Raw genomic sequence first — 23,607 nt, 5'->3', positions numbered from 1 at the left:
GAAGGCTCTGGAGACCTCGTGCAAGGACCACTCCAGGCCTTTCCCTAGCATTGAGCCGGGCCAGTCCAAGGGGTGCGGGACTGCATTCACGGCTCAGTGCAGACGCCTTTCCCTAACCTTTGAGCCGGGGGTGCCCCTCTGAGGGGCCGACCCACGAGGCTGTGGTCCCTTTAAGCAGGGAGGAGAAGGCGCCTCCTCGCCCTCCGAAGTTCCCCCGGGGAAAGGAAGGGGATCCCTTCATTCTCCACGGGGGAAGCCAAGCTCACGGGGACCCCTACCTCCCTCCCGGATTGCCTTCCCCGAAAGCGAAAGCTGCCTCCTCAGCCAAGCCAAGCCCACTGGCTGTTCTCCACGTGCGAGAAGAAGGCAGAGCCAGGCAGGGAAGGAGGAGGAGGAGGAGCAGGCACAACACCAGTCCACCTCTCCCCACTGCCGCCCGGAGCACAGCACAGCCCAGCCCAGCAGCCCCAACGGAGAGGTGAGGACCGAAAGCGCGGAGGGGTGGTCAAGCAGAGCCTGGCTTGCTGGCTTGGTGGCCGTCTGCCGAGAGGGCTTGGGTTGTGTGTCCAAGTGAGTCGGGCTGGATGGCCCTGGGGGTCTCTCCCAACTCTACGGCTATGCGAAAGGCCCGCCCGGCTGACTGGCCGCCTCTCGGAGCCTGCGGAACACGTTGTTTACTTCTTCTCAGCCGGGACCCAGGCAGGAGACTGCAGCAGCGAGGAGGAGACGGAGGAAGGAAGGAAGGAGGAAAGGAGAAAGGAAGGGAGGGAGGGAGGGAGAAAAGAAGGAAGGGGGGAAGGGAGTGAGAAAAGAAGGAAAGGGGGAAGTAAGGAAGGAAGGAAAAGAGAAAGGGAGGGAGGGAGGGAGAAAAGAAGGAAGGAAGGAAAAGAGGAAGGGAGGGAGAAAAGGAAAGGAGGAAGGAAGGGAGAAAAGAAGGAGGGGGGTGAAAAGGAAAAGAGGAAGGAAGGGAGAAAAGAAGTAAAAGAGGAAGGAAGGAAGTTGGTTTCATTGGTGCCTTCCCATGTGTCAGGGCAAGGCTGGAAAGGAGGAAGGAAGGGAGAAAAGAAGGAAAGGAGGAAGGAATGAAAGGAGAAAGTAAAGGAGGGAGGGAGAAAGGAAGGAAGGAAGGGGGTCGCCTTGGTGCCTTCCAAGTGTCAGGACAAGGATGGGGCACCACAATGCAATCCTTGAGCCTCTCCACCCTCCCTCCGCCCTGGCTTGTCCCCTTCCTTTACAATCCACCCTGTTGACCAGGGTCCAGGCCTGGGTGCATCCATCTACACTGCAGAATGAATGCACTTTCACGCCACTTGAAGTGCCCTGTGGGATCCTCAGCCACAGGCTAAACCCTTTATATCAGGCCTGGGCAAACTTGGGCCCTCCAGGTGTTTTGGACATCAACTCCCACAATTCCTAACAGCCTACCAGCTGCTTTATATATATTAAAGAAGAACCTTTCTAATCACACTAGAGAATGAATCCACTTTTAAGTCCTTTTTCTGCCTTCTGCAGAATTCTGGGGTTTGTAGTTTAGTGAGGCTGTGAAAGGCTCTTCCCTAAACTACAAACCCCAGAATTCTGCAGGAGGCAGAAACCGGATTTAAAGTAAGACCCAGCCAGGGGATATTGTCTAACCGTTTTAATAGGTTTTTAAGGGGTTTGTTTTTTAAATAGTTCTGTATTTAATTCTATTTTAGTGTTTATGTACGTACTTTAGGTTTGGTACATTGTATTGTTTTAGCCACTTTGAGTGTCTTTTAAGAAAGGAAAAGTAGCATAACAATAATAACACTATATAACAAAATGAGAAAAAAAATTCTGTTCATGTTACATAGTGTAATTTCTCCAGGGGTTTTTTTTTTTTTTTTGCTGTGTCAGGAGTGACTTGAAAAGTTGCAAGTCACTTCTAGTGTGAGAGAACTGACCGTCTGCAAGGACATTGCCCAGGGGACGCCTGGATGTTTTGTTGTTTTTCCATCCTTGTGGGAGGTTTCACTCATGTCCCCACATGGGGAGCTGGAGCTGACAGAGGGAGCTCATCCGTGCTCTCCCTGGATTCAAACTTCCAACCCGCTGGTCTTCAGTCCTGGCAGCACATTGTTCCACTGGGGCTCCTTTCTACAGAGTCCCAAACTTCCGTCCTGCAGGTGTTTTGGACTTCAACTTCCAGGAGCCTCCTTTATCTTGGCTAATGACCAGGGATTCTGGAAGCTCAAGTCCAAAACACCTGGAAGACCAGAGTTTGGGAAGCACTGGTGTAGGTGCCCCAGTGTCATAGACCTTCTTGTCCACTCTGCCCGTTTCCGGCTAACACTGTCCCCTAAGAAATGCTGCTTCTACAACGCCATAGCTAAACCCTTCTCTTTTTATTTTGCTGAAACTTTTTCTCCAGGCTAGAGCTTCTTTCTTTCTCAAGGCCCTTTAACCATTGCTTCCTTAGTCTGGCTTTAAGGATTACATTCACAAAAGGGAGCCACCCACAATTTACCTGCCCAAAGATAACTGTGCTCTCCCTTGTGGCAGGCAGCCTGTGGCACAATCCCATCACTCTTCCTGCCCGCACCCATAGGTCATGCCAATTTCTCCTCATGAAAGGTAGGCTTTCTTCCAACACCTTTGAAGAAACCACTCCCTCAATATGTTTCTTTAGCTAAATTAATTCCAGTCTTCACCTTCTTTCTGCTCTCTCCTATGGCACAAATTGTGCTCATCCTCTTGGCATGATCATCAAGTTTGCAGACGACACCAAATTGGGAGGCATAGCCAATACTCCAGAAGACAGGACCAGAATTCAAAATGATCTTAACAGATTAGAGAGATGGGCCAAAACTAACAAAATAAGTTCAACAGGGACAAAGGCAAGATATTCCACTTAGGCAGAAAAAAATGAAATGCAAAGATACAGAATGGGGGACGCGTGACACGACAGCAGTACGTGAGAAAAGGATCTTGGACTCCTTGCAGACAACAAGTTAAACATGAGTCAACAATGTGATGTGGCAGCATAAAAAGCCAATGGGATTTTGGCCTGTCTAGATCCAGGGAGGTCATGCTATCCCTCGGTTCTGCCTTGGTCAGACCACACCTGGAATACGGTGTCCCATTCTGGGCACCACAGTTGACGGGAGATGTTGACAAGCTGGAATGTGTCCACAGGAGGGTGACTAAAATTATCAAGGGTTTGGAGAACAAGCCCTATGAGGAGCAGCTTAAACAGCTGGGCATGTTTAGCCTGTAGAAGAGAAGGCTGAGAGGAGACATGATGAGGGCCATGTATAAATATGTGAGGGTAAGTCATAGGGAAGAGGGAGCAGGCTTATTTTCTGCTGCCCTGGAGACTAGGTCATGGAACAATGGCTTCAAACTACAGGAAAGGAGATTCCACCTGAACATGAGGAAGAACTTCCTAACTGTGAGAGCTGTTCAGCAGTGGAACTCTGCCCTGGAGTGTGGTGAAGGAGGCTCCTTCTTTGGAGGCTTTTAAACAGAGGTTGGATGGCCATCTGTCGGGGGTGCTTGAATGCGATTTTCCTGCTTGTTGGCAGGGGGTTGGACTGGATGTCCCACGAGGTCTCTTCCAACTCTATGTTTCTATGGTTCTCTCCCTACTCATGCCACCTCCTCTTCCTCTTCCTCTGTGGGCCTTCATTTCCAACTTATAGTGGTCCCAAGATAAACTTATCACAGGCTTTGCTTGTCAAAATTGGTTCAGCGAGAGTGCCAATATTTGTTCAGAGGGAGTTTCCATTGCCTTTGTCTAAGGATGAGAGAGTTCGACTCACCCAAAGTCACCTAGGGGTTGAGCAGAGATATTAACCTTGGTTTCTCAGACCTTGGCCGTGCCATTTGTCCTGCCTATCTCCCTTAACTCAAGTTTCTATAATGATTTCTAAAATATTGCTATTGATTTTATAGTATCATATAATGTTGGTTTTTTTTTTTTTTTTTTACTTGAGAGCATGGTGTCTGGAGCTTTACATGAGTTCTCTCAACAGGAGTTTTGACTCCATCTGTTCCAAGTTAGATCAGCTACGTGTTGATCTGCGTGCTGTGCCTTTAACATGACAGGCACTAATATAGCAGGTTCAGATTTCCTCTTCCGCAGAACAAAACTGTGCCAACATATTTTCTGTTTTGAGTTTAGATATTAGACTGTATTACCCCCCCCCCCCCCAATACAGCACATATATAAGACATATAAATTGTGTCCAAAAAATGGCAACTGTTCTGCCACACTGAGTTAGCTTTCCAGTCTTTTAGGTATTCCAAAAATCCATCCACCTTTTGTTATGATGAACTTCCAATAGTTAGCACTGATTTCAAAGCTGTATCAGTTGCTTGTTTTCAGCACTACTTGAATTCACCAGGAAGCTGTTTCTGGGGAAATAATTTCATTATTTCTTGAATTAATGTTGTGATCATAGTCCTAGGTGCTATGGAGTAGAAAGAAAGCCCTGGTCTCAATCCTTTTGCTTTGAGGTGCAGAAATTATGATTTCTTCTAGCATTGAACTTCATAGATAATGTTGAATGTATGCCTTAGAGCAGGTATGGGTAAACCCAGGACTGGGGGGCAGATGTGGCCCCTTGGGCTCTTTTCTCAGGCCTTCCTCTCTCACACCATCCAGTCCTTCCTTCATTCCTTCCTTCCTTCCTTCCTTCCTTCCTTCCTTCCTTCCTTCTTTCCTTCCTCCTTCCATCCTTCCTCCCTTAACTCCCTCTTTCTCCTTTGCTCCTTCCTTCCCTTCCAACCTTTCATCCTTCCTTCCCACTTTCTCCCTCCTTCCCTCTCTCCCTTTTTTTTCTTTCTGCTGCTTTAGAGACCATGGCACAAGGGAGCAATGGGTTCAAATGGCAGGGAAAGAAATTCGACTAAAAAGATTAGGACATGCTTCCTTGAGCGTGGCACAAGCTGCCATGGAGTGTGATGGAGTCTCCTCTGGAGGCTTTTCCACAGAGGCTGTCTATCGGGAGTGCTTTGATTGTGCCTTCCTGCGTGGCAGGGGGATGAAATGGATGGCCCTTGGAGGTCTCTTCCAACTCTAGGATTCTAGGTTTCTATATCAGGAGAAAGTAATACAGGGTCCCATGGGCACACTTTTTCTCTCCCATCCACCATCAACACGCACCCTCCCAGCCCACCCACCCTGCTACGTCCCGCCATGCGGCCCCCAAGTTAAAAAGTTTTCCCATGCCTGCCTTAGAGAGATATGTTCAGGACATTTTTATTATTAGAGTTTGGGCTATCCAGGTACATTTTCAAATTATGAATCAATTATCTGTTCTACCTGGTAACAAGATGGCAATTTCCTCTTACTGCTGCAGCCCCAGGTGAAGTGAGAATTGAACAGGAATTAAGTGTGGTTCATGTAATTTAGTACCTGTAGGAACACAGTTCCATTTTGGTAGGCAGTCCCCAGGTTACAAACAAGGTAGGCACTGTAGGTTTGTTCTTAAGTTGAATTTGTAAGTTGGAACAGGTATTTTTTTAAAGTATAACTCTATCCAAAATACATACTTTTTAGCTTTTGTTCCCCTGTGTCAGGAGCGACTTGAGAAACTGCAAGTTGCATCTGGTGTGAGAGAATTGGACATCAGCAAGGACGCTGCCCAGGAGACTCCCGGATGTTTGTCGTTTCACCATCCTTGTGGGAGGCTTCTCTCATGTCCCCGCATGGGAAGCTGAAGCTGACAGAGGGAGTTCAACTTGCTCTCCCTGGATTCAAATCGCTGATCTGTCAGTCAGCATTCTGCCGGCACATTGTGCCTCCAGGGGCTCCTGTGCATAGCTTAGGGAAGGGTTAATGAACCTGTGGGATTTGTTTTGCTGCCTATGCCTCTGTACGGAAAATTTCATCTCACTTTATGTTCCTATGATAATTGGATTTTGAAAAATTTAGCTTGTTACGGAAACAAGGATTTGTGATGAAACTTTAGTGGAGACCCCTTTTTCCTATGACAACTCTTTTGGGAGTGACTTTCACTTCTGACGGGTAGATTTCTCTCATTTCCTGTTGTCTCACCTCCGTTCTTAACTATGAGTCATTTGTAAGTTGAAAGTTTGTAACTTGGGGACTGCCTGTACTTGTAAGGAAAAGTGATATTTTCCTTTTCTCATTTTCTCTCTGCCCTTGCTTACTGTCTGTCTTTCTTATTTTACAAAAGGCTCTGATTTTGTGTATCCAGGAACGCTAACATGCTGCCAGAGAAGGACCCCCGAAAACAAGGGGAGAAGGATCCCAAAGAAGACCCCTCAGTCACACTCTTCCGAGAATATCTGAGAATCAAGACGGTCCAGCCTGAGCCAGATTATGGTATGGAGGGAGGCTTTTCTTCTTTGATTTCAGGAAAGCAAACTTGCGCAGCAGCCTATTCAGTCACTACTCTTATTGGCAGGGATGTATAGGGACATCACACAATTAGCAACTCAGGGGAGGGCATCTATTTTTCCAGCCAGGATAATGTTCTTGCATCATTTGCCAGAGGGAACAAAACAAACTTTTTTTTAAAAAAAAAAAAGAACAATAATTTGAATTGCATTTTTCTCACCTGGTTCTGATTGTGATTTACTGAATGCATCTTGTCATCTGCACTATAAATGGAAGGCCCTCCATCCAGTTGCCCTTCTGTGCTGTTTTATTCTGTATGAATTATCTTGAATGTAACTTGAAAGTGTCTGTGGAGCACTACTGCACTTTTAATACATTTAAAATTTTGCTATTTAGTCACTTCCAACATGTGTTTTGTGATGTACTTTGTCTCTCCGCACTTGAAACTACTTGCAAAGTAATGGAGCTGCTGGAGAATGCCTCTCCTCTCACTTTATATCATGTGATTGATTTTTTAAAATGATAATCTTAAGAGAAAAAGGCTTAGTTTCCTGGGTTGCTGTAAGTTTTTTGGGCTGTATGGTCATATTCCAGAAGCATTCTCTCCTGACGTTTTGCCTGCATCTGTGGCAGGCATCCTCAGAGGTTACCTGCCAGCACCAAGTGATTTCGGGTAGATGAATAGTAAAGCAACAATGAGACATCATTAGACATGCTGATGGCTGCCGCCCCGTATTTACTTGCCTGAACCTTGTGGGATTTGCTTATCAGTAGGCAGTATCAGCACCTATTAGCCATTTAAAAACGTGTGTAAGCTCCCAGTTCAGAGTTTCAAGGGCTCAGTGGGAATTTTGCCTGCCCTCACTTTGAACAGTAGGCCTCTACAATGCTGTATATAACAATCTGCTTCTGAAAAGTCTCTTGAGTTTCAAAAGTACTTTGCTGGAAAAATACGATGCTATTAGATAAATGTGTATCAAAAGTCCCATTGAACATTCAGAGCCAGTTACTTGTTTCTCTTGTCAAATTGTTTGTTTTTTATGCCATGACAAATGGAGCTTCTGTTTTTAAAGATAGAAAGGGCCCTCATTGTGCGAGGAAGCAGAAGAAACCTGCTAGGGTCCTGACTGACACTCTCGGGAAATTAGCTTCATGTTGGGACCTGAAATCTTCACACCAAAAGTAATCCAGTTTTTAAAATTTGTCGTAGATTATAGAATTGAGTGTGGGGCTTTTGAGAATGAGCACTTTTAGAAAATTATATACAATTACATTTATAATTCTCATGATTGTGAAAAATGAATGTTTGTATAGCACTCTACATTTAAGGGCTTTGCCACTATGTAACTCTAATTTACTTTACAGGTGGCAGGAAAAATCCAGTGTGAAAAATGATGTTGTTCTTCTTTTTTAATAGATTGGAAATGTTCTTCAAGGCTCAACTGACCCCTTGCCCCCAATCCACTTACACTGGAAGGAGGTTAAGAATTAACAACCTATTTAATGCCCCTCACGAGTTCATAGCTGTCACAGGACTTTGGCTCTTGTTTCCTTTATCCATTTTGACACTCCCTCTACTAAATCAGAATTAAATATTTGCTAACATACAGAAACATTATCCCATTTGGGACAAGTGCCAATCTGTGTGCGAAGAAAACTTCTGTTCTGTGCTCGATTCATTCTGTTCCTCCAGGATTCTTGGCGTGTTCCTTGTCCAGAACAATAACCTTCCACTGGTTTTTTACTGGAAGCACTGTAGGTTAAACCACTGAGCTTCTGAACTTGCTGACCGAAATGTTGGTGGTTTGAATCCAGGGAGTAGGGTGAGCTCCCACTGTTAGGCCCATCTTCTGCCAACCTAGCAGTTTGAAAACATGCAAATGTGAGTAGATCAATAGGTACCACTTCTGCGGGAAGGTAATTGCACTCCATGCAGTCATGCTGGCCTCATGACCTTGGAGGTGTCTATGGACAACACCAGCTCTTTGGCTGAGAAATTGAGATGAGCACCGCACCCCAGATTTGGACTTTTTTTTTTTGTCGTGTCAGGAGTGACTTGAGAAACTGCAAGTCGCTTCTGGTGTGAGAGAATTGGCCATCTGCAAGGACATTGCCCAGAGGATGCCCGGATGATTTTATGTTTTTATCATCCTTGTGGGAGGCTTCTCTCATGTCCCCGCATGAGGAGCTGGAGCTGATAGAGGGAGCTCATCCACCTCTCCCCGGATTCGAACCTGCAACCTGTCGGTCTTCAGTCCTGCTGGCACAGGGGTTTAACCCACTGCAAGACTGGTGGCTCCTAGATCACCTCACAACCTCTGAGGATGCTTGCCATAGATGCAGGTGTAATGTCAGGAGAGAATGCTTCTAGAACTTGGCCATATAGCCCGAAAAAATTACAACAACCCAGTGATTCCAGCCATGAGTTTCTAATTATTTGCCCAAGAAGCCCTTTGTACTTTAATTCTGTATTAAGTCCACATTCCAGATCTCACTTCAGGCGAATAATTCCTCTCTGTTATCCTGAAGTATTAACAAGTCACAAAGTATGGAGATTTAAGCCTTGTTTTCATGGCAACAGAAATAAATCTGTATTCATTGAACAACCAAGTTAGTTAAGCTGGAACAAATTTCCCCCCTTTTGTTTATATTATACATTGGCTTCCATCCACTTTGCTCAGACAGGCACTGAGTCAAAGTCAGGTGGTCCCTCATACTCAGTGGACTCAAGATTAAGCTGGCAAGTTTCCTCTTGGGTCAGTGAAGCCAGTGGGACAGCTCTGGAAATTAAGCGAATTGGATGCTCACAAAACCTTGGCATGCAACCCACTGTGCATGTGTTGAGTTTATGCATTTGCCATTTTGCATACAAGAGGGAGAAGTGCTCTTGTAGTGCGCACTGGAATCCAAATGCTGGGCACAGTAACAGGTGGATTTAACTGAGTTTCTGTAGGCTTCAGGCAGCTCACTCAGGCATTTCATGTTGGTTTTGGATAGATCGTAAGAGACAGCATAGTATTGCTGAGTCATTTTAAAACACATTGGAAATGGATATGAACTGATTGTTTTAGCAAACTTTGTTGGATTATTATTGTCATTAAATGTCATCAAGTCAAGTTGAATTTATGTTAACCCCATAAATGGGAGACCTCCAAGTCACTCTATCCTCAAGGGGCTTGCTCAGATTTTAGAGACTCAGGGCATCCGTGGGTTCTTTGATTGAATCCATCCTTCTGAAATCTAGTCTTCCTCTTTTCCTACTGCATACTACCTTAAGGTAAAGGTAAAGGTTTTCACCTGACATTAAGTCCAGTTGTGTCCAACTCTGGGGGTTGGTGCTCATCTCCATTTCTAAGCCGAAGAGCCGGTGTTGTCCGTAGGCACTTCCAAGGTCATGTGGCTGGCAAGACTGCATGGAGTGCCGTTACCTTCCTGCCGGAGCGGTACCTATTGATCTACTCAATTTGCATGTTTGTGAACTGCTAGGTTGGCAGAAGCTGGGGCTGACAGCAGGAGCTCATGCTGCTCCCTGGATTCAAACCTGCGACCTTTTAGTCAACAAGTTCAGCAGCCCAGTGCTTTAACCCACTGTGCCACCGGGGGCTCCAAGGGGCATTCTGCCTTGCTAAACATTATTATCTTTTATAGTGAGTTGTGTCTTTTCATGATTTGGCCAAGGAGGACAGTATAGTTGTCTTGACTTCCAGGGAGAGTTGAAGCTTGATTTGCTCTGGGATTCATTTCTTTGTGTTTTTGAGTCCATGATGTAGTACATTTTATTAAAGCAAACTTTAGTATCAAGCATCCATTATGCTAAGTAGCCAGTTTTAGGAATCTTGAAACCTTATCCTCTCCAGATATGTTGAACTACAACTCCTGGTACCACTTGTCAGCTATACTACTCTTGCTGAATTTTTATAGTTGACATATCTGGACAGCACACAATTGGGGAGGCCTGGTGTAAAATATTTAGGACTTCCTTTCATCCATTTGAGATGTTTAAAACATCGTTACTCTGGAAAGATGTCATTTGAGAGGAAAAAGAAAGATACATTTATTTAGTGGCCACCTGGTGGCACAGCTGCTGAACTTACTGAGCGAAAGGTTGGTGGTTCGAATCCAGGGAGCAGAATGAACTCCCGCTGTTAGGCCCAGCTTTTGCCAGCCTAGCAGTCCGAAAACACGCAAATGTGTGTAGATCAATAGGTACAGCTTCTGCGGGAAGGTAACAGTGCTCCATGCAATCATGCCAGCCACATGACCTTGGAGGTGTCTATAGACAATGCTGGCTCTTTGGCTTAGAAATTGAGATGAGCACCACCCCCCAGAGTTGGACATGACTGGACTTAATGTCAGGGGAAACCTTTACTATTCATTCATTTTTCAAAATAATATGGTATTCAGTCATTTTGCAAAACAAGCAGGAAAAGGCCAGATTCGTTTTTCATGAAAAAGGTCCTGATGAAGAAAATTGTGACTTTAGATTCATGGCAACATCCGTTGAAACCGTGAAGTTCTTATTAGACAGCCTGTGTTGCATCCTTCTGGGATTTCCCAGCAAGGCAGAATTTAGTTTAATGGATTGTTCCCTGTGCCCAAGGAGAGAAGGGCTATGTGAAGGTGGGCCAAAAAGCTCCAGGAAGGAGTTAGAGGAATGAAAGAGAAATGTTTCCTTCCCCCTTTGTTTTTCTAAAGAAGCCCTGCTGGGAGAATTCTTCAAAGGAAACTTAAGGTCTGTTTTGTGTTTCTTTGGTCAAGGAAATGACTGCGAGTACACAGAGGGTGGGGGAATTAAATCCCCGCTTTTTGTTTTCCCCTGTTAATGTAGGAGACCTGTGATAAAAGTTCTGAAACAGAAATTGGCCCCCAAAGGAGGGACATGTTTACAAGAAGTTTAACTCTCTCAAGTGTGTATACATACATCTAAGTTGCCTGCTGGTGTATGGCAAACCCATGAATTTTGTGTCGTTTCTTAGGCAAGGAATACTCCCAAGACGGTTTTGCCAGTTCTTGCCACTGAATTATATCCTACAGTAGAGTTACAGTGAGTTCTTCAACTCATAGAATCATAGAGTTGGAAGAGACCTTATGGGCCATCCAGTCCAACCTCTTGCCAAGAAGCAGGATAATCACATTCAGAACACCCCTGGCAGATGGCCACCCAGCCTCTGCTTAAAAGCCTCCAAAGGAGGAGCCTCTACCATACTCCAGAGCAGAGAGTTCCACAGACATCAGATCTGCATTTTTTGTATCCATGTGAGATCCTGAGACTCATGGATATGGCTGCCCCACAATATTTGTTAGTGGTCTCCCATCCAAGTGTTAGCCAGGGTTGACCCTGCTTACTTTTCAAGATCAGACAGGACCTGGCACTTTTAGAGTACAGTTTTTTGGTCCTAACTTTGTCAGGATTCACTTGCTTTATATAAGTTTTGTAGAAATTGCCCATATGTTTTCCCTTGCTAGGAAAACACTGCAGGAATGCTTGACCCAAGTTCCCCGTCTTTGGAATGTTCTCACTGTTGCTGCAGTGAAGTCTCCATAGCTCTGGACTTAGTCGTGAGGTACAAGGCAAATCTATATTGATGGATTTTTAATAGTTCTGTAGGAAAGAAAATTCCAATTGGGTTATATTTATTTGTTTATTTCAATATTTATACTCCACCCTATGTCAAAAAGATCTCAGGGCAGATAACATTAAAACAAGTTGAACAGTTTAAAAACTGAAATAAGCTAAAATATACTAAACATAATTATGGAGGTAAAAATAGATGGAAAGGCATGACTGTGTTAGAAGTCACAACCTTTTGAAAAATGATGTCATAACCTCTTGGTAAAAGCATGACCTGCTAGAGAGTCATAACCTTTTGGGGAAAATGGCATTCACCAGCATTTATCCAAGGCAACTAGGTCTTTCAGCTGTAAAACTGATGTACCTAGGTATGTTTTTGAGCAGTTAGGGACAAACATATGGCAATGCACAAAGATATGCCAATGCACAAACATATATATATATATATTCAGCAGAGTTTCAGAAGTGTTTTTTTCAGCTGCCCATAAACATCTACTCTCCCTTCAAATCACATATTTGTTTACTCACAAACTTCATGTATTCGGCTTATGGATACTTTGCATATCAATCCAGTTACAAGTAGATTTGGAGTAGTGTCTCTGTGTAGGTAACACGGGGTATCATTCTTAGAATCAATAGTCCACAGTCCAAAACACCTCTCTGTTTTAAGAGTCTAATCGAGTCTTTGTCTAGTCTGAAAGTCATCATCATAATCATAATCTTTAATTACTTATTAATCGCCCTCCATCCGAGATGCTCCAGGCGATTTACATTGCGGAAATTATACAGGATAAAACACATACATACAAATAATAAAATTAACATGGGTCAAACGCTCTAGTAAAAAGCCAGGTCTTAAGTTCTAGGATAAAATGCCCTAAGTCACGCATGGCTCTCAAATAGGGAGGCAAGGAATTCCATAAGGCAGGGGCAGAAATAGAAAAGGCCCTGCATCTGGTGCTTTCCAAGTGCACTTCCCTAGGACCCAGTATATAGAGCAAATCGCGTTGGGATGGTCGTGGCGACCTCCGATGATGGTAGAAGGAGAGAAAGTCCAATAGCGTCTCTAAGCATACTGTTCCTACTGAGGTCTAAAGCATACAGTTCCTGTGTTGAAGTCTAAACTGAACTGTTTCTACTGAAGTCTAAAGCATAACAGTTTCTAAAATAGAGTCTTGAGTTCTGAACAAGCTCAGACCTGATCACATGGTCTGAAGCCCCTCCCACAACAAGGAGTTAAGGTCAAATTGCATACCACAACACAGTAAGCAATTATATACATAACAAATAACTAGTGGAGTCTTGAGAAGTTTACTGTTTCCAACATGGAAGAAGAAAACCTGTTGCTGATGATGTAGTGATAGGATTTGTTGAGTCCTCATTGTAAGAATCAGCTTGAATAGTATTCCAAAATTCTATGGTTTTATTAGCGCTCAGGAGTCTGTAGAAATTCTGGTGCTCGAAAACTCTTCCCTGCTTTACTGGCATGTTTCAGAGAGAACTGGAGGGTACCATCTTGGACAAGAAAGCTAAGAATGACAGTAATCCAACACAGTAAGGCAAATTGCTGTTTTTTTTTTTGTTTTTTTTTTTGTCAGTACTTCTTGATCTTAGGAATACTTACCGGAAAATACCTAACAGCACAGAATTGGAAGAGGTCTTGTGGGCCATCAGGTCCAATCCCCTGTTCAGTGCAGGGTCTCCAACTAAAGCATCTCCAGCAGGCAGATCTGTTTTTGACCCAACCACCCCTCTATGCAATGGAGTAGGTTGTTTGCACTGTCAAGAAGTTCCTTCCAATATTCAGTAGATAAATGCCATGTTTAATGCAAAATATCAGGGCCAAACAAATGAGTTCTGGTATGTACTGAAGAAATGTCAGCAAATAGCAATGGATGCAAGATCCTTTCTTCCAAATAATTTCTTTGAAACCCTTGTCCAGTATTTCGCTTTCATTTGTCAGTTACTGCTGGGTCAATGTACTGCTTCTAACACTTTACAGGGGCACAGAGCAGATAGATTTTGTAAAGGTTATATTAATGATACTGATTGAATGCTGGTTGAATTTTGGAGAGATGTTCCCTTGACATTTAAGGCCTTTATGGTGGTTTCTTTCAGACACAGCTGTAAAATTCCTGGAGAGAATAGCTTCTGAACTTGACCTGCCTTGTCAGAAGGTGGAGGTAAGCAGAGAAATCATTACCTCTATCTGGATGATTTTCAGGATGTCTGATTAGCCATGCCTAACCTGCTATTGCATGGCCTCTCACTGTACCTGTGATTCGAAGAGAAAGAGGTGTTATCAATTTCTGGTCACACATATGGTTCCATGTCTTTGATTTCCTTATTGCAGGAGTGAGACTTATGCACTGTGATGTGTGTATTCATGTGTTGTCCTTGGCTGCCTGGACTTCCCTAACTCTAAAGTATTATATGAGAGAGATTGGATGAGAGTAGTCTCCAAATGAAGCTAGTAATGGGAGTAGTCCCTAAACCACTTACAGTGTTCACCTTGTTCACATCCACAGGGAAGTAACTTTCATGCTGCTATAGCTACACATGAAAGAGACCTCATCGCTGAGTGTTAATCAGTCTGCCTTGAAGTCCGGTGGAAGCTCCTTCTTTAGAGACTTTTAAAAAGAGGCTGGGTGGCCATCTGTTGGGGTGCTTTGATTGTGCTTTTCCTGCATGGCAGGGTGTTAGACTAGATGGTCCATGTGGTCTCTTCCAATTCTATTATTATGTGATTCTATGTGAATTTCTTCCATTGTCTTTCAACTGACTTCCAAGAGCTAAGGCCTATCATCAAGCTAGCAAGACTCCCCCCATCCTTTGTGGAAATTTGGTGGAGTATCTGCGTTTAAATCCCCAATTACTGAAGAAGCTCACTTTGTATCCTTGCACCAGTTGCATATCTTCCAGCCTAATTTATCTCACAAATCAGTAATGAAACTAAAAAGGGTGGCAGTTGAGAAAGAAGGGACCCCATAGGTTCCTTGTAAGGAACCTAAGTTCCTTGAAAGGATGAGGCTTTTTTGGTCATTGTTGAAGATATTTAATTCCATTAGGTTCCCTTGAATTTTAAGCAGAGGCTGGATGGCCATCTGTCAGGGGTGATTTGAATGCAATATTCCTGCTTCTTGGCAGGGGGTTGGACTGGATGGCCCATGAGGTCTCTTCCAACTCTTTGATTCTATGATTCTATGATTCTATGAATTATATCAAAGGTAGGCAGATGTTAGGGAAGTATTTTTTTTTTATTACAAGCCCTAACTAGTATGACTGGAGCATATTGAGAGGTGCAGTGGAAAACATTTCCAAGATTTAAGATTAGGAAGTTGGTGCCCTCCTGAGGGACTACAGCTCCCATAGTTCCCAACTATAGATTGCCATGGGGCTGATGGAATGTATTGTCTGTTTGGGTTGTTGTAGGTTTTTCGGACTGTATGGCCATGTTCTAGAAGCATTCAAGAACATGGCCATAACCTTCAACAATATATTGTGTGTTTAAGAGTGTTCTAGATTTTCAGTAGTTGGCTGTCCAATAGATCAATTTTTTACACAAATCTGCACATTGTTTCAAATTGTTTTAACCAGTGTTAATCAGTTTTCTTTTAACTTACTGAATTGTTTAACATGTTTTAGTGCTTTAAAAACATTTTGTTGTTCATGCTGTTTTAAATTAAGTGAATTGTATTGTCTAGCATCCTGACATATTCAGATAGAGGGTGGGATATAAATGTTAATAAAATATATAATATCCAGCGCAGTGGAGAAAGTGCTGATGCTGTCTCTATTTTGAATTAGCTGCTTATCTCTTGTAACAAACCCCTTGCAGCTTGTAATCCCTTGCAGAGCTTCCTACCCCTGTTAATCTGGTCTTACAGGTTCTATGTCTGTTCCTGAATTGATCCAACCTGACCTTTGCAGCTTTGTGTGCTGTATTTAGACTAATAACGGTTATGGATAATGTCATGCAAAATGAATGTGGTTTCTTTAGTACAAGGAATAAGGATCAAGCAGAGGAAGAAAGATGTCTTCTCTCTACCCCTTACTCGCTTCCTCTGTAAACACAAATTGTCCACAAATATAGCTAAACCTAAATTGCTGATCCGAGGCTTATTAAGAACTGGAATTTGCTTCTAGTTAAGAGCTAGGAAATTTATATTTTTTCGCAGATGTTACTGTACCAGTCTTTCCATCATGCCTCAACATTGGTCTTGCTGTGATGAGATGGCAACTGGAGTTTGAGAAAGTCTGCATGTTGACTGCATTTCATAGGGTTTTAAAGGCAAGGAATACTCGGAGAAGATTTTGCCAATTCCCTTCTGAAATACAGCTACAGCAACTGATATTCATTTGCAGTCTCCCATCCAAATGCTAACTAGTCCTGATCCTGCTTAGCTTTCAAGATCAGACAGGCTCTGATGTCTTTAGGTTCGGTAGGCCAAAGTTTCTCCAACCATGCTTGATTTCAATATTTGATCATGATAATCAAAGACACTTGAAAAACGACCAGCTTGTTTCGTCGAAGGCTTTCATGGCCAGAATCACTGGGTCGCTGTGATTTTTCCGGGCTGTATACCCATGTTTCAGAAGCATTCTCTTCTGATGTTTCACCCACATTTATGGCAAGCATCCTCAGAGGTTGTGAGGTCTGACCTGCCATAGATGTGGGTGAAATGTCAGAAGGGAATGCTTCGGGAATATGACCATATAGCCTGGAAAACACACAGCAACCTAATCAGCATGATTGCTTGGTTTCTCTAGGCACCCTGTAGTTGTTGAAGACTTATTCTGGGCACTGCAAGCTTTCTATACTATATTTTATTATGTTTTTAGGAGTCAAATGTGAAACAGAAGCATTCAGGTATAGATATATGGAAACTGTATAGAAATGCCTGATTTGGCAGCAGCAGGAAGACTTCATGGTTGTTTGCTTAAAAACATGATTTTTATTCAGCCTGCAGCACTCTGATTCCCAAGCATTTCTTTCTTTCAAGATGAATACACTTCCTTTGTCCCTGCAAATAAGTCTGTGGCAATACATACATGCATGGAAAGGTATTTTTCTATCCACCTGTCTGTGTTTGGCAGTGCTTATGCAATTCTTTACTAGTTCAGTTAGGGCCAAGGACACACATGTTATGAACGTTAAGTAGATCAAGTTCTAGTAGCTCACGCATTGCCATCAGGATATTTTTGTTCCTGATTAGCCTATAGAACAACTATTTTCCCTTTTAGAAAAGCTGCTACTGCAGCTTTACTCACTCAAGTTAGTGCTTTTTAGATCTCCAGGACTACAACTTCTATCAGAATAGCTAGGGCTCTTGAATGACAGGAATTGCCATCCTAAACATTGTAGAACACGTTGCAAGGGTGGTGCCAGAAAAATTAACACATAAAAGGCGCCATGGCTGAGTTCTCAATAATAATAATAATAATAATAATAATAATAATAATAATAATATCCTTGTTCAGAAAAAGTGGGGTATAAATAAACTTATTATTATGTTTATTTACACCCCGCTTTTTCTCTCAACAATGAGACTCAAAGCAGCTTACATTAAAAGCATTTAAATACACTTTAAAATATACAAACATTAAAACTGAATTAAATATCATTGGTATTTTAAAAAATCAGTTAAAATTGATAAAAACATATTTAAAACTAAAAACCATAAGAGATAATTGCTGTCAAAGAAAGAGTTCTTGGTTACATAGAGACCTTTTACAAGTTGGAAATATAGGCTGAGAAATCCCAGAAGTTTTCATTTTGTGTTGCAGGTCTGCCCTGGTCGAGTGATCACCATTCTCACTTGGAAAGGCACAAACCCTCAGCTTCGCTCCATCTTGCTGAATTCCCATACAGATGTCGTGCCAGTGTTTGAGGTTTGGAGGGAACTTGTTGGGGATTTAGGTTCTTAGCCTTTTCCCCGTCTTTTTAATGAATTTTTGGAAATGGTATTGTTGTACTAATGGGTGACAACCGTTGGAAAATTGCTCCAGAAGAGAACTCCCAGATCCTCCCCTTCTACTTCACCAGGCTCTTTTGAATTTACATTTAGAGCTATGCAAATTTTAATGATCATGTGAATATGCTGCATCCTCGTACACGTGACGTCTGTGTGCTCCTGTGTAGGATGTGTGGTAAAAATCTGATTCGGTATTCCCACACTCACTATAAGCCAGCTTTCTTAATAGTTTCTAAAGTGGTGGGTGGACATTTTTAGTTTGTATGTAGAGGGAATATGTTTTTGTGAGATTATAGTTAAGTAATATAAAAGAGTTGTTATTATTAACAATTTTTATAGGGACTTAAGGTGGCTCACAATACTATGACACATCCTAAAAAAATTATTTTCAAAAATTATTTTTTCAAATGTATAACATGTATGATGATGCTTATATCACAACTAGAATATATTAAAAACGTGAAAATAGCTGATGGGGTTTACATAGATTATATTAATTTCCTATTACTGGAGAGCTATGTTGAAAGTATGAATTTGGAAAGATAGTCCCAAAAGTAACGTTTCCAAGCTCTGGGATGTATCATGTGCAAAGATTTCATGCCATGCTCAGTGTCCACTTTCTGAGGTGTCTGTTCTGTAATTACAGGAGTTTTGGCACCATGGCCCCTTTTCAGCCTTCAAGGACTCTGAGGGAAATATCTTTGCACGTGGGGCCCAAGACATGAAATGCGTCTCTATCCAGTAAGTTTGGCTACTTCTCTTTTCACTTCTATGTTCCACAGTCTAGTATCTATGTGTCAGCTGAGAAGACTGTTTTGCCAGTTTTTTTCTTGAAGAATGATGAAGACGACATGACTAGGGTCTAAACTACACACACTCCCATTACATACATAGCGTGTAGCTGAGCCTTGTTTGCTTTCTTTTTCCAAAGTAGGCAGGTAAGGGCAGGATCCAGCCTGAGATTGCCACAAGAAGGTAGAGGGAGCTTCAGCTTCCCATTTTCCTGCCCATGTCAATTTATCTTAAATTTTATATCTCCTCTTGCAGGGGTGAGAAGAGAAGAATGGAGTAAATGCTCTCTGCTAATGGACTAGAATTTATGAATATAATTAAATCTAGCAATTTCTCTTTCTAGTCTTCTTTTATAATTTCCTTGTTCAAAGATTGCAACCTGTAAACCCCTTACTGTGTGTCCAGGAAGGTTGAAATATTAATCAACTGGTTTTGGGGTATTGCCATTTCTAATGCTAGGTTTATGCTCATTCATCCTTTTAGGTACATTGAAGCTATCCGGAGACTGAAAGCTGAAGGAAGACGTTTTCCAAGAACTATTCATATGAGCTTTGTTCCAGGTGAGTTAAGTTAATGGGTATGCAGATGAGCCCTTTGTCTCCTGACGTTTGCCCAAGTGATAGGAGCAAGAGAGAGGGGGATTTAGTATATCTATAAGGGGCTGGAAGATACTCTGCTTAGTATGCAAGCTGAGCACTTTAAGGAAAACCCTAGAAGCTGGCAAAATACTTACATCTGCTCAGTGTGGATCTGCTGCAGTATATTTTCTCTGCATTGGACTGAGTGACAGCAGAGGGTTTTCCCTTGCTAAGAATACACATTGTTATCTAGCAGAGGAATGAGCAATGCAAGTACAATGCAATGAACATTTTGTATCAAGAAAAGATGTCATTTAAAAGGTTGAGATTTTTCATACTTACCAATATTTCTCATGATTATTTTGTGTCTTTCTCTAGTGTTGTCATCTCCTTTTTTATATTTTACAATAAACATTTTTGGATTCTTTTTCCTCAAAGAGAGAGGGGGAAATCCAAACTGTTCACTATATGTAGTTAGGGGACAGAGCTGGAGTTTTAGCTAAAAAATGTGGCAGCATTGGAAGCTGCTGATATCGCTAATTCCTCTTTCAGTTTTTAAACAATATCAAATAAGTCTGGGGATGCCCTTCTCTTGGTCCCACCTTCATAGAAAGTGCGATTGGTGGGAATGAGAGACAGGGCCTTCTCAGTAGTGGCTCCTTGGCTGTGGAACCCCCTCCCCAGCGACATCAGGTAGGCTCCATCCCTTCTGTCCAAAACATCTGGGGACCCACAGGTTGAGAACCACTGCAAGCCCTGTTGCACATTTTTTTAAAATTTACCATCCTCATTCCCTCCCTACAATGAGCTTATAACGGCATTATGAAGCACTTGTCAGAGCTTTTGGGAACTTTTTATTCAAGAGGTGGTACTAAGTAAATGCATAGGGCCAGATATTAGTTCTAGAAGGCATGTGTGACTTCACATCTGATTGTTTGCCCAGAAAAAATAAATAAATCTGGAGTTCTTGTTCTGCTGCAACAACACACTTTGAACTCTAGGGACATATAGAGAGTTGCCCAGGATTGAACGAGATGTGATGTGACATGAGAGATCTGTACTCAGCAATCCTCATGCCATTCCCTTTGCTTAAAAGTATAAGTGCCAATCTGGGTCAGGGCCAATGGAATCCAGGAGGGAGAGTGAACCCATTGCCCTCCAAAACATCCATGTTGTTAGCTGCAGAGTGTGTAAAAGATGTGTCCATTTGAGGCACTTGCTACCACCTCTGTCCTGGTAGCTCATAGCAGTTTTGGAAAGAAGTAAAATTCATGGAAACAGTGCAGAGGCTTTTAAGGAAGAAGAAAATCATAATCAGAGAATCCAAACACAGTCTCCCATAGCATGTCTGGCTTGGCCCTCTTCTGCAGTCTAATTTCAACCAAAATGGTGTCCCCAGACCTGTGAGAAATACTGAGTGGCTGTTCCTGTGGCCTTTTCAATGTTGTTCTCATTTTCAGTTTCTCAGTCCTTTCAGCAGACTGTCAGTTTCCTTCCTGAGAGCAGAAAACAGTTTTCACATCACAGTCCTGAAAAGGCTGACTGTGAATGACTCCTGGGCAAAAAGCAACTGTTTATCCTCAGAGAGTTTTGTTCTGTCAAGAGGCATCAGCACCAGGCTGGGCTGGATTGCCATGAGTAGAAGCTGTTGTGTTTTCAACAAAGAGCTCTGTGTTAAAATTTGATTTTATCTCCTTCTCATTCTGGAAAACATACACGTGCCCAGTCTGAAGTATAAAGCAAAAGGGTGGTTTTGTAATTTATGCACTTTCTTGTTCTCTCTCTCTCTCTCTCTCCTTTTTTTTTCAATATCCAGATGAAGAGATTGGGGGCTACAAGGGAATGCAAATGTTTGTGAAGCGACCTGAATTTGCCACACTTAATGTTGGCTTTGCCTTGGATGAAGGTGAGAACCCATTGGCACAAGACTGAAGAAGTCATTTTTTGGACTAGAGAGTATTGTAGAACCAGAGTTTTAATTTTGTATGCTTTTCCTTTTATCAGAATAACCTTTAGTGATGACCTAGAATTGTTCCGTTTTAAGCATTACCTTCGTAGACAATGTTTCATTGTAAACTTGCTCTCCAATCAGATAATCCCATCTACAGAGCTTTGGGATGAGTCTACACTGATCGCTTATGCAAGGGCTGTCCATATGCACCCAACTGAAATTTATTTATTTATTTATTTATTTATTTATTTACTGCGCTTGTAGACCGCCGTTCTCAGCCCTAGGGCGACTCACAGCGGTGTACAAAATATAAAAAACAAATTACAATATAGGCAATATCACAAACAACAATAACAACATCACTATCAATATCAATTATGTTGGTGTCTGGCCAGTCCAACCAGCATGAGACCACATCAGCCCGATGATGATGATGATGATGATGATGATGATGACGACGACGACTTTATTTTTATACCCTGTCACCATCTCCCCGAAGGGACTTGGGTCAGCTTACATAATCTGTGGAACCCAGTTGTGAAACACCTTCTCCTTGGAGGCTTATTTAGTATTAGCACTTGATGTGCCAAGTAAAAGCATGGCTATTTATTAAAGCATGTCTGCCTCACTATTTCCTTTGAATGCTATGCAAAGGGTGTTAAAACTGTTTTAGTCTTCCAGTCCTGATTTCACTTTCTATTATTTTTAATATGTATTTAGGGGAGAAGGTTTGCTTTTCTTTTTTTCTTTTTCTTTTTGCTTATCATAACCTGATAGTATTGATTTTAACTGTACTCTGTCCTAGAATTTTTTTTACATAGGGTCAGATAGAATAATTTTAATAAATCAAGTGATATATATGAGATTAGTGCAGCAAAAGGGTGTCAACGTGCTATATTTTTTAACAAAACTTACTTGCTACTGTCATTCTCTTGTTTTGCTCCAGGCCTGGCGAATCCTACAGATACTTTCACTGTATTCTATGGCGAGAAATGCCCTTGGTGTAAGATTTGGGATTCGGTCTTCCTCTGTATATTTTTTGTTGTTGTTATGTTTCTTTGTTCTTACTTCTGATCTTTTTTTGAAAATCATGTGTCTTAAGATCTGCATAGAAAATACAAGTGAGCATAATGTGGAAAGAACTGTGTTGCATCCCTTCCTCAGGGAAGACATGAACTCTTCTTAATGGTTGCTGGAGTTTGTCCATATGCTGTGTAATAGGCAGATGTGTAACCCTTCTTTAACCATCAGGGCTTCTTAGTGGAGCCAAAACAGATAATAAGATCAGCCTCCTTTTGCACTTAGATTGGAATTTTATTATTCTTTTTCCGCAGCTCTTGTAGCAGATTATAACACTATGTAACAAAATTTGGAAAAAAATGTTTCTGGTTTGAAAGTGTTATTCCTGTTTAATTGTGTGATGCTTACTTTGAAAGCCATTGTTATATTCCAGAAAATTCATTTTTGTGGCTGCCATAAACTATGTTGACTTGGCTGAGACTCAGTGAGATATTCATTGTAAAACTATAGCAAAATATGCTGCAAGGTGTCCCGCAAAAACAAAGTTTTTGCATTTTCATACACTTTTCAATGATAGAACCAATTAAGAAACAACATTTATAACCAAGGAACAAACATAATGTAGTCCATTGATTTGTTATTTAAGTGACATCACCAGAAAGGACTTGGAAATTCTTAGAATTTTGAGTGATTGTAGTTTATGAAATATTTTACAGTGAACAATTGAAATTATGTACAGTCAAGATTGATACTTGACTGATGACAATCCCTCTTAGATTTAAGGAATATCTGAAAACTCAAGGGATATAGCAGTGAATGGTGACAAATATCTAAATCTGATTTCTGGTGTGGGGATTTCAACATGTAGGGTTGTCTTTCTATCGTTAAGATGTGTGGATTGTTCTACTATGAGAACTACTCATACATGGATTGTTGGGATTGTAAGTCATCCCCTGTATCCAACTGGTTCTGCACTTTTGTTCTGAAGTTTTTCCTTGTATTCTCGCTTCCTGTCTCCCATACCTTGGAATATAGCTCTTGTCCATTGAGTAAGACCCAAAAGTCAGAGCCAGGTATACATTAATTTGTGCCAGGGGTTAGGTGTAAGGATTTAGATGTAAAATACTCCTGCACGCCCCACCTACATCCTTGACATTAAGTCTAGTCATGTCCAACTCTGGGGGGTGGTGCTCATCTCTTTTTCTAAGTCCGTAGACACCTCCAAGGTCATGTGGCCAGCATGACTGCATGGAGCACCGTTACCTTTCCACCGAAGCGGTACCTATTTATCTACTCACATTTGCATGTTTTTGAACTGCTAAGTTGGGAGAAGCTGGGGCTAACAGCAGGAGCTGACCCCAGTCTCCAGATTTGAACTGCCAACCTTTCGG

The 23,607-nt window shown here is 42.1% G+C and overlaps 1 protein-coding gene across 4 annotated transcripts in view; it reads left to right on the top strand.

The window, feature by feature from the left end:
- The first annotated feature begins 238 nt into the window (after nt 1-238).
- The window catches only part of ACY1 (aminoacylase 1), a 31,465-nt gene continuing 8,096 nt past the window's right edge, over nt 239-23,607 (top strand). Inside the window, exons 1-8 of one of the 4 annotated variants that reach the window (XM_067463610.1) lie at nt 239-478; nt 6,186-6,313; nt 14,019-14,083; nt 17,688-17,792; nt 18,522-18,616; nt 19,151-19,227; nt 21,062-21,151; nt 22,143-22,199. In XM_067463610.1, coding sequence (XP_067319711.1) covers nt 6,196-6,313; nt 14,019-14,083; nt 17,688-17,792; nt 18,522-18,616; nt 19,151-19,227; nt 21,062-21,151; nt 22,143-22,199 — 607 coding nt within the window. In that variant the 5' untranslated portion in view covers nt 239-478; nt 6,186-6,195. Of the gene's footprint in view, nt 479-549; nt 571-5,950; nt 6,048-6,164; nt 6,314-14,018; nt 14,084-17,687; nt 17,793-18,521; nt 18,617-19,150; nt 19,228-21,061; nt 21,152-22,142; nt 22,200-23,607 lie in introns of those variants that run through there. The other 3 variants (XM_067463609.1, XM_067463611.1, XM_060765842.2) reach the window with 3 other exon arrangements.

Source organism: Anolis sagrei, chromosome 2 (assembly GCF_037176765.1).
Source record: "Anolis sagrei isolate rAnoSag1 chromosome 2, rAnoSag1.mat, whole genome shotgun sequence".
In the NCBI taxonomy this organism is placed as follows: Eukaryota; Metazoa; Chordata; class Lepidosauria; order Squamata; family Dactyloidae; genus Anolis; species Anolis sagrei.
This window is presented reverse-complemented; position numbering and strand designations above follow the sequence as displayed.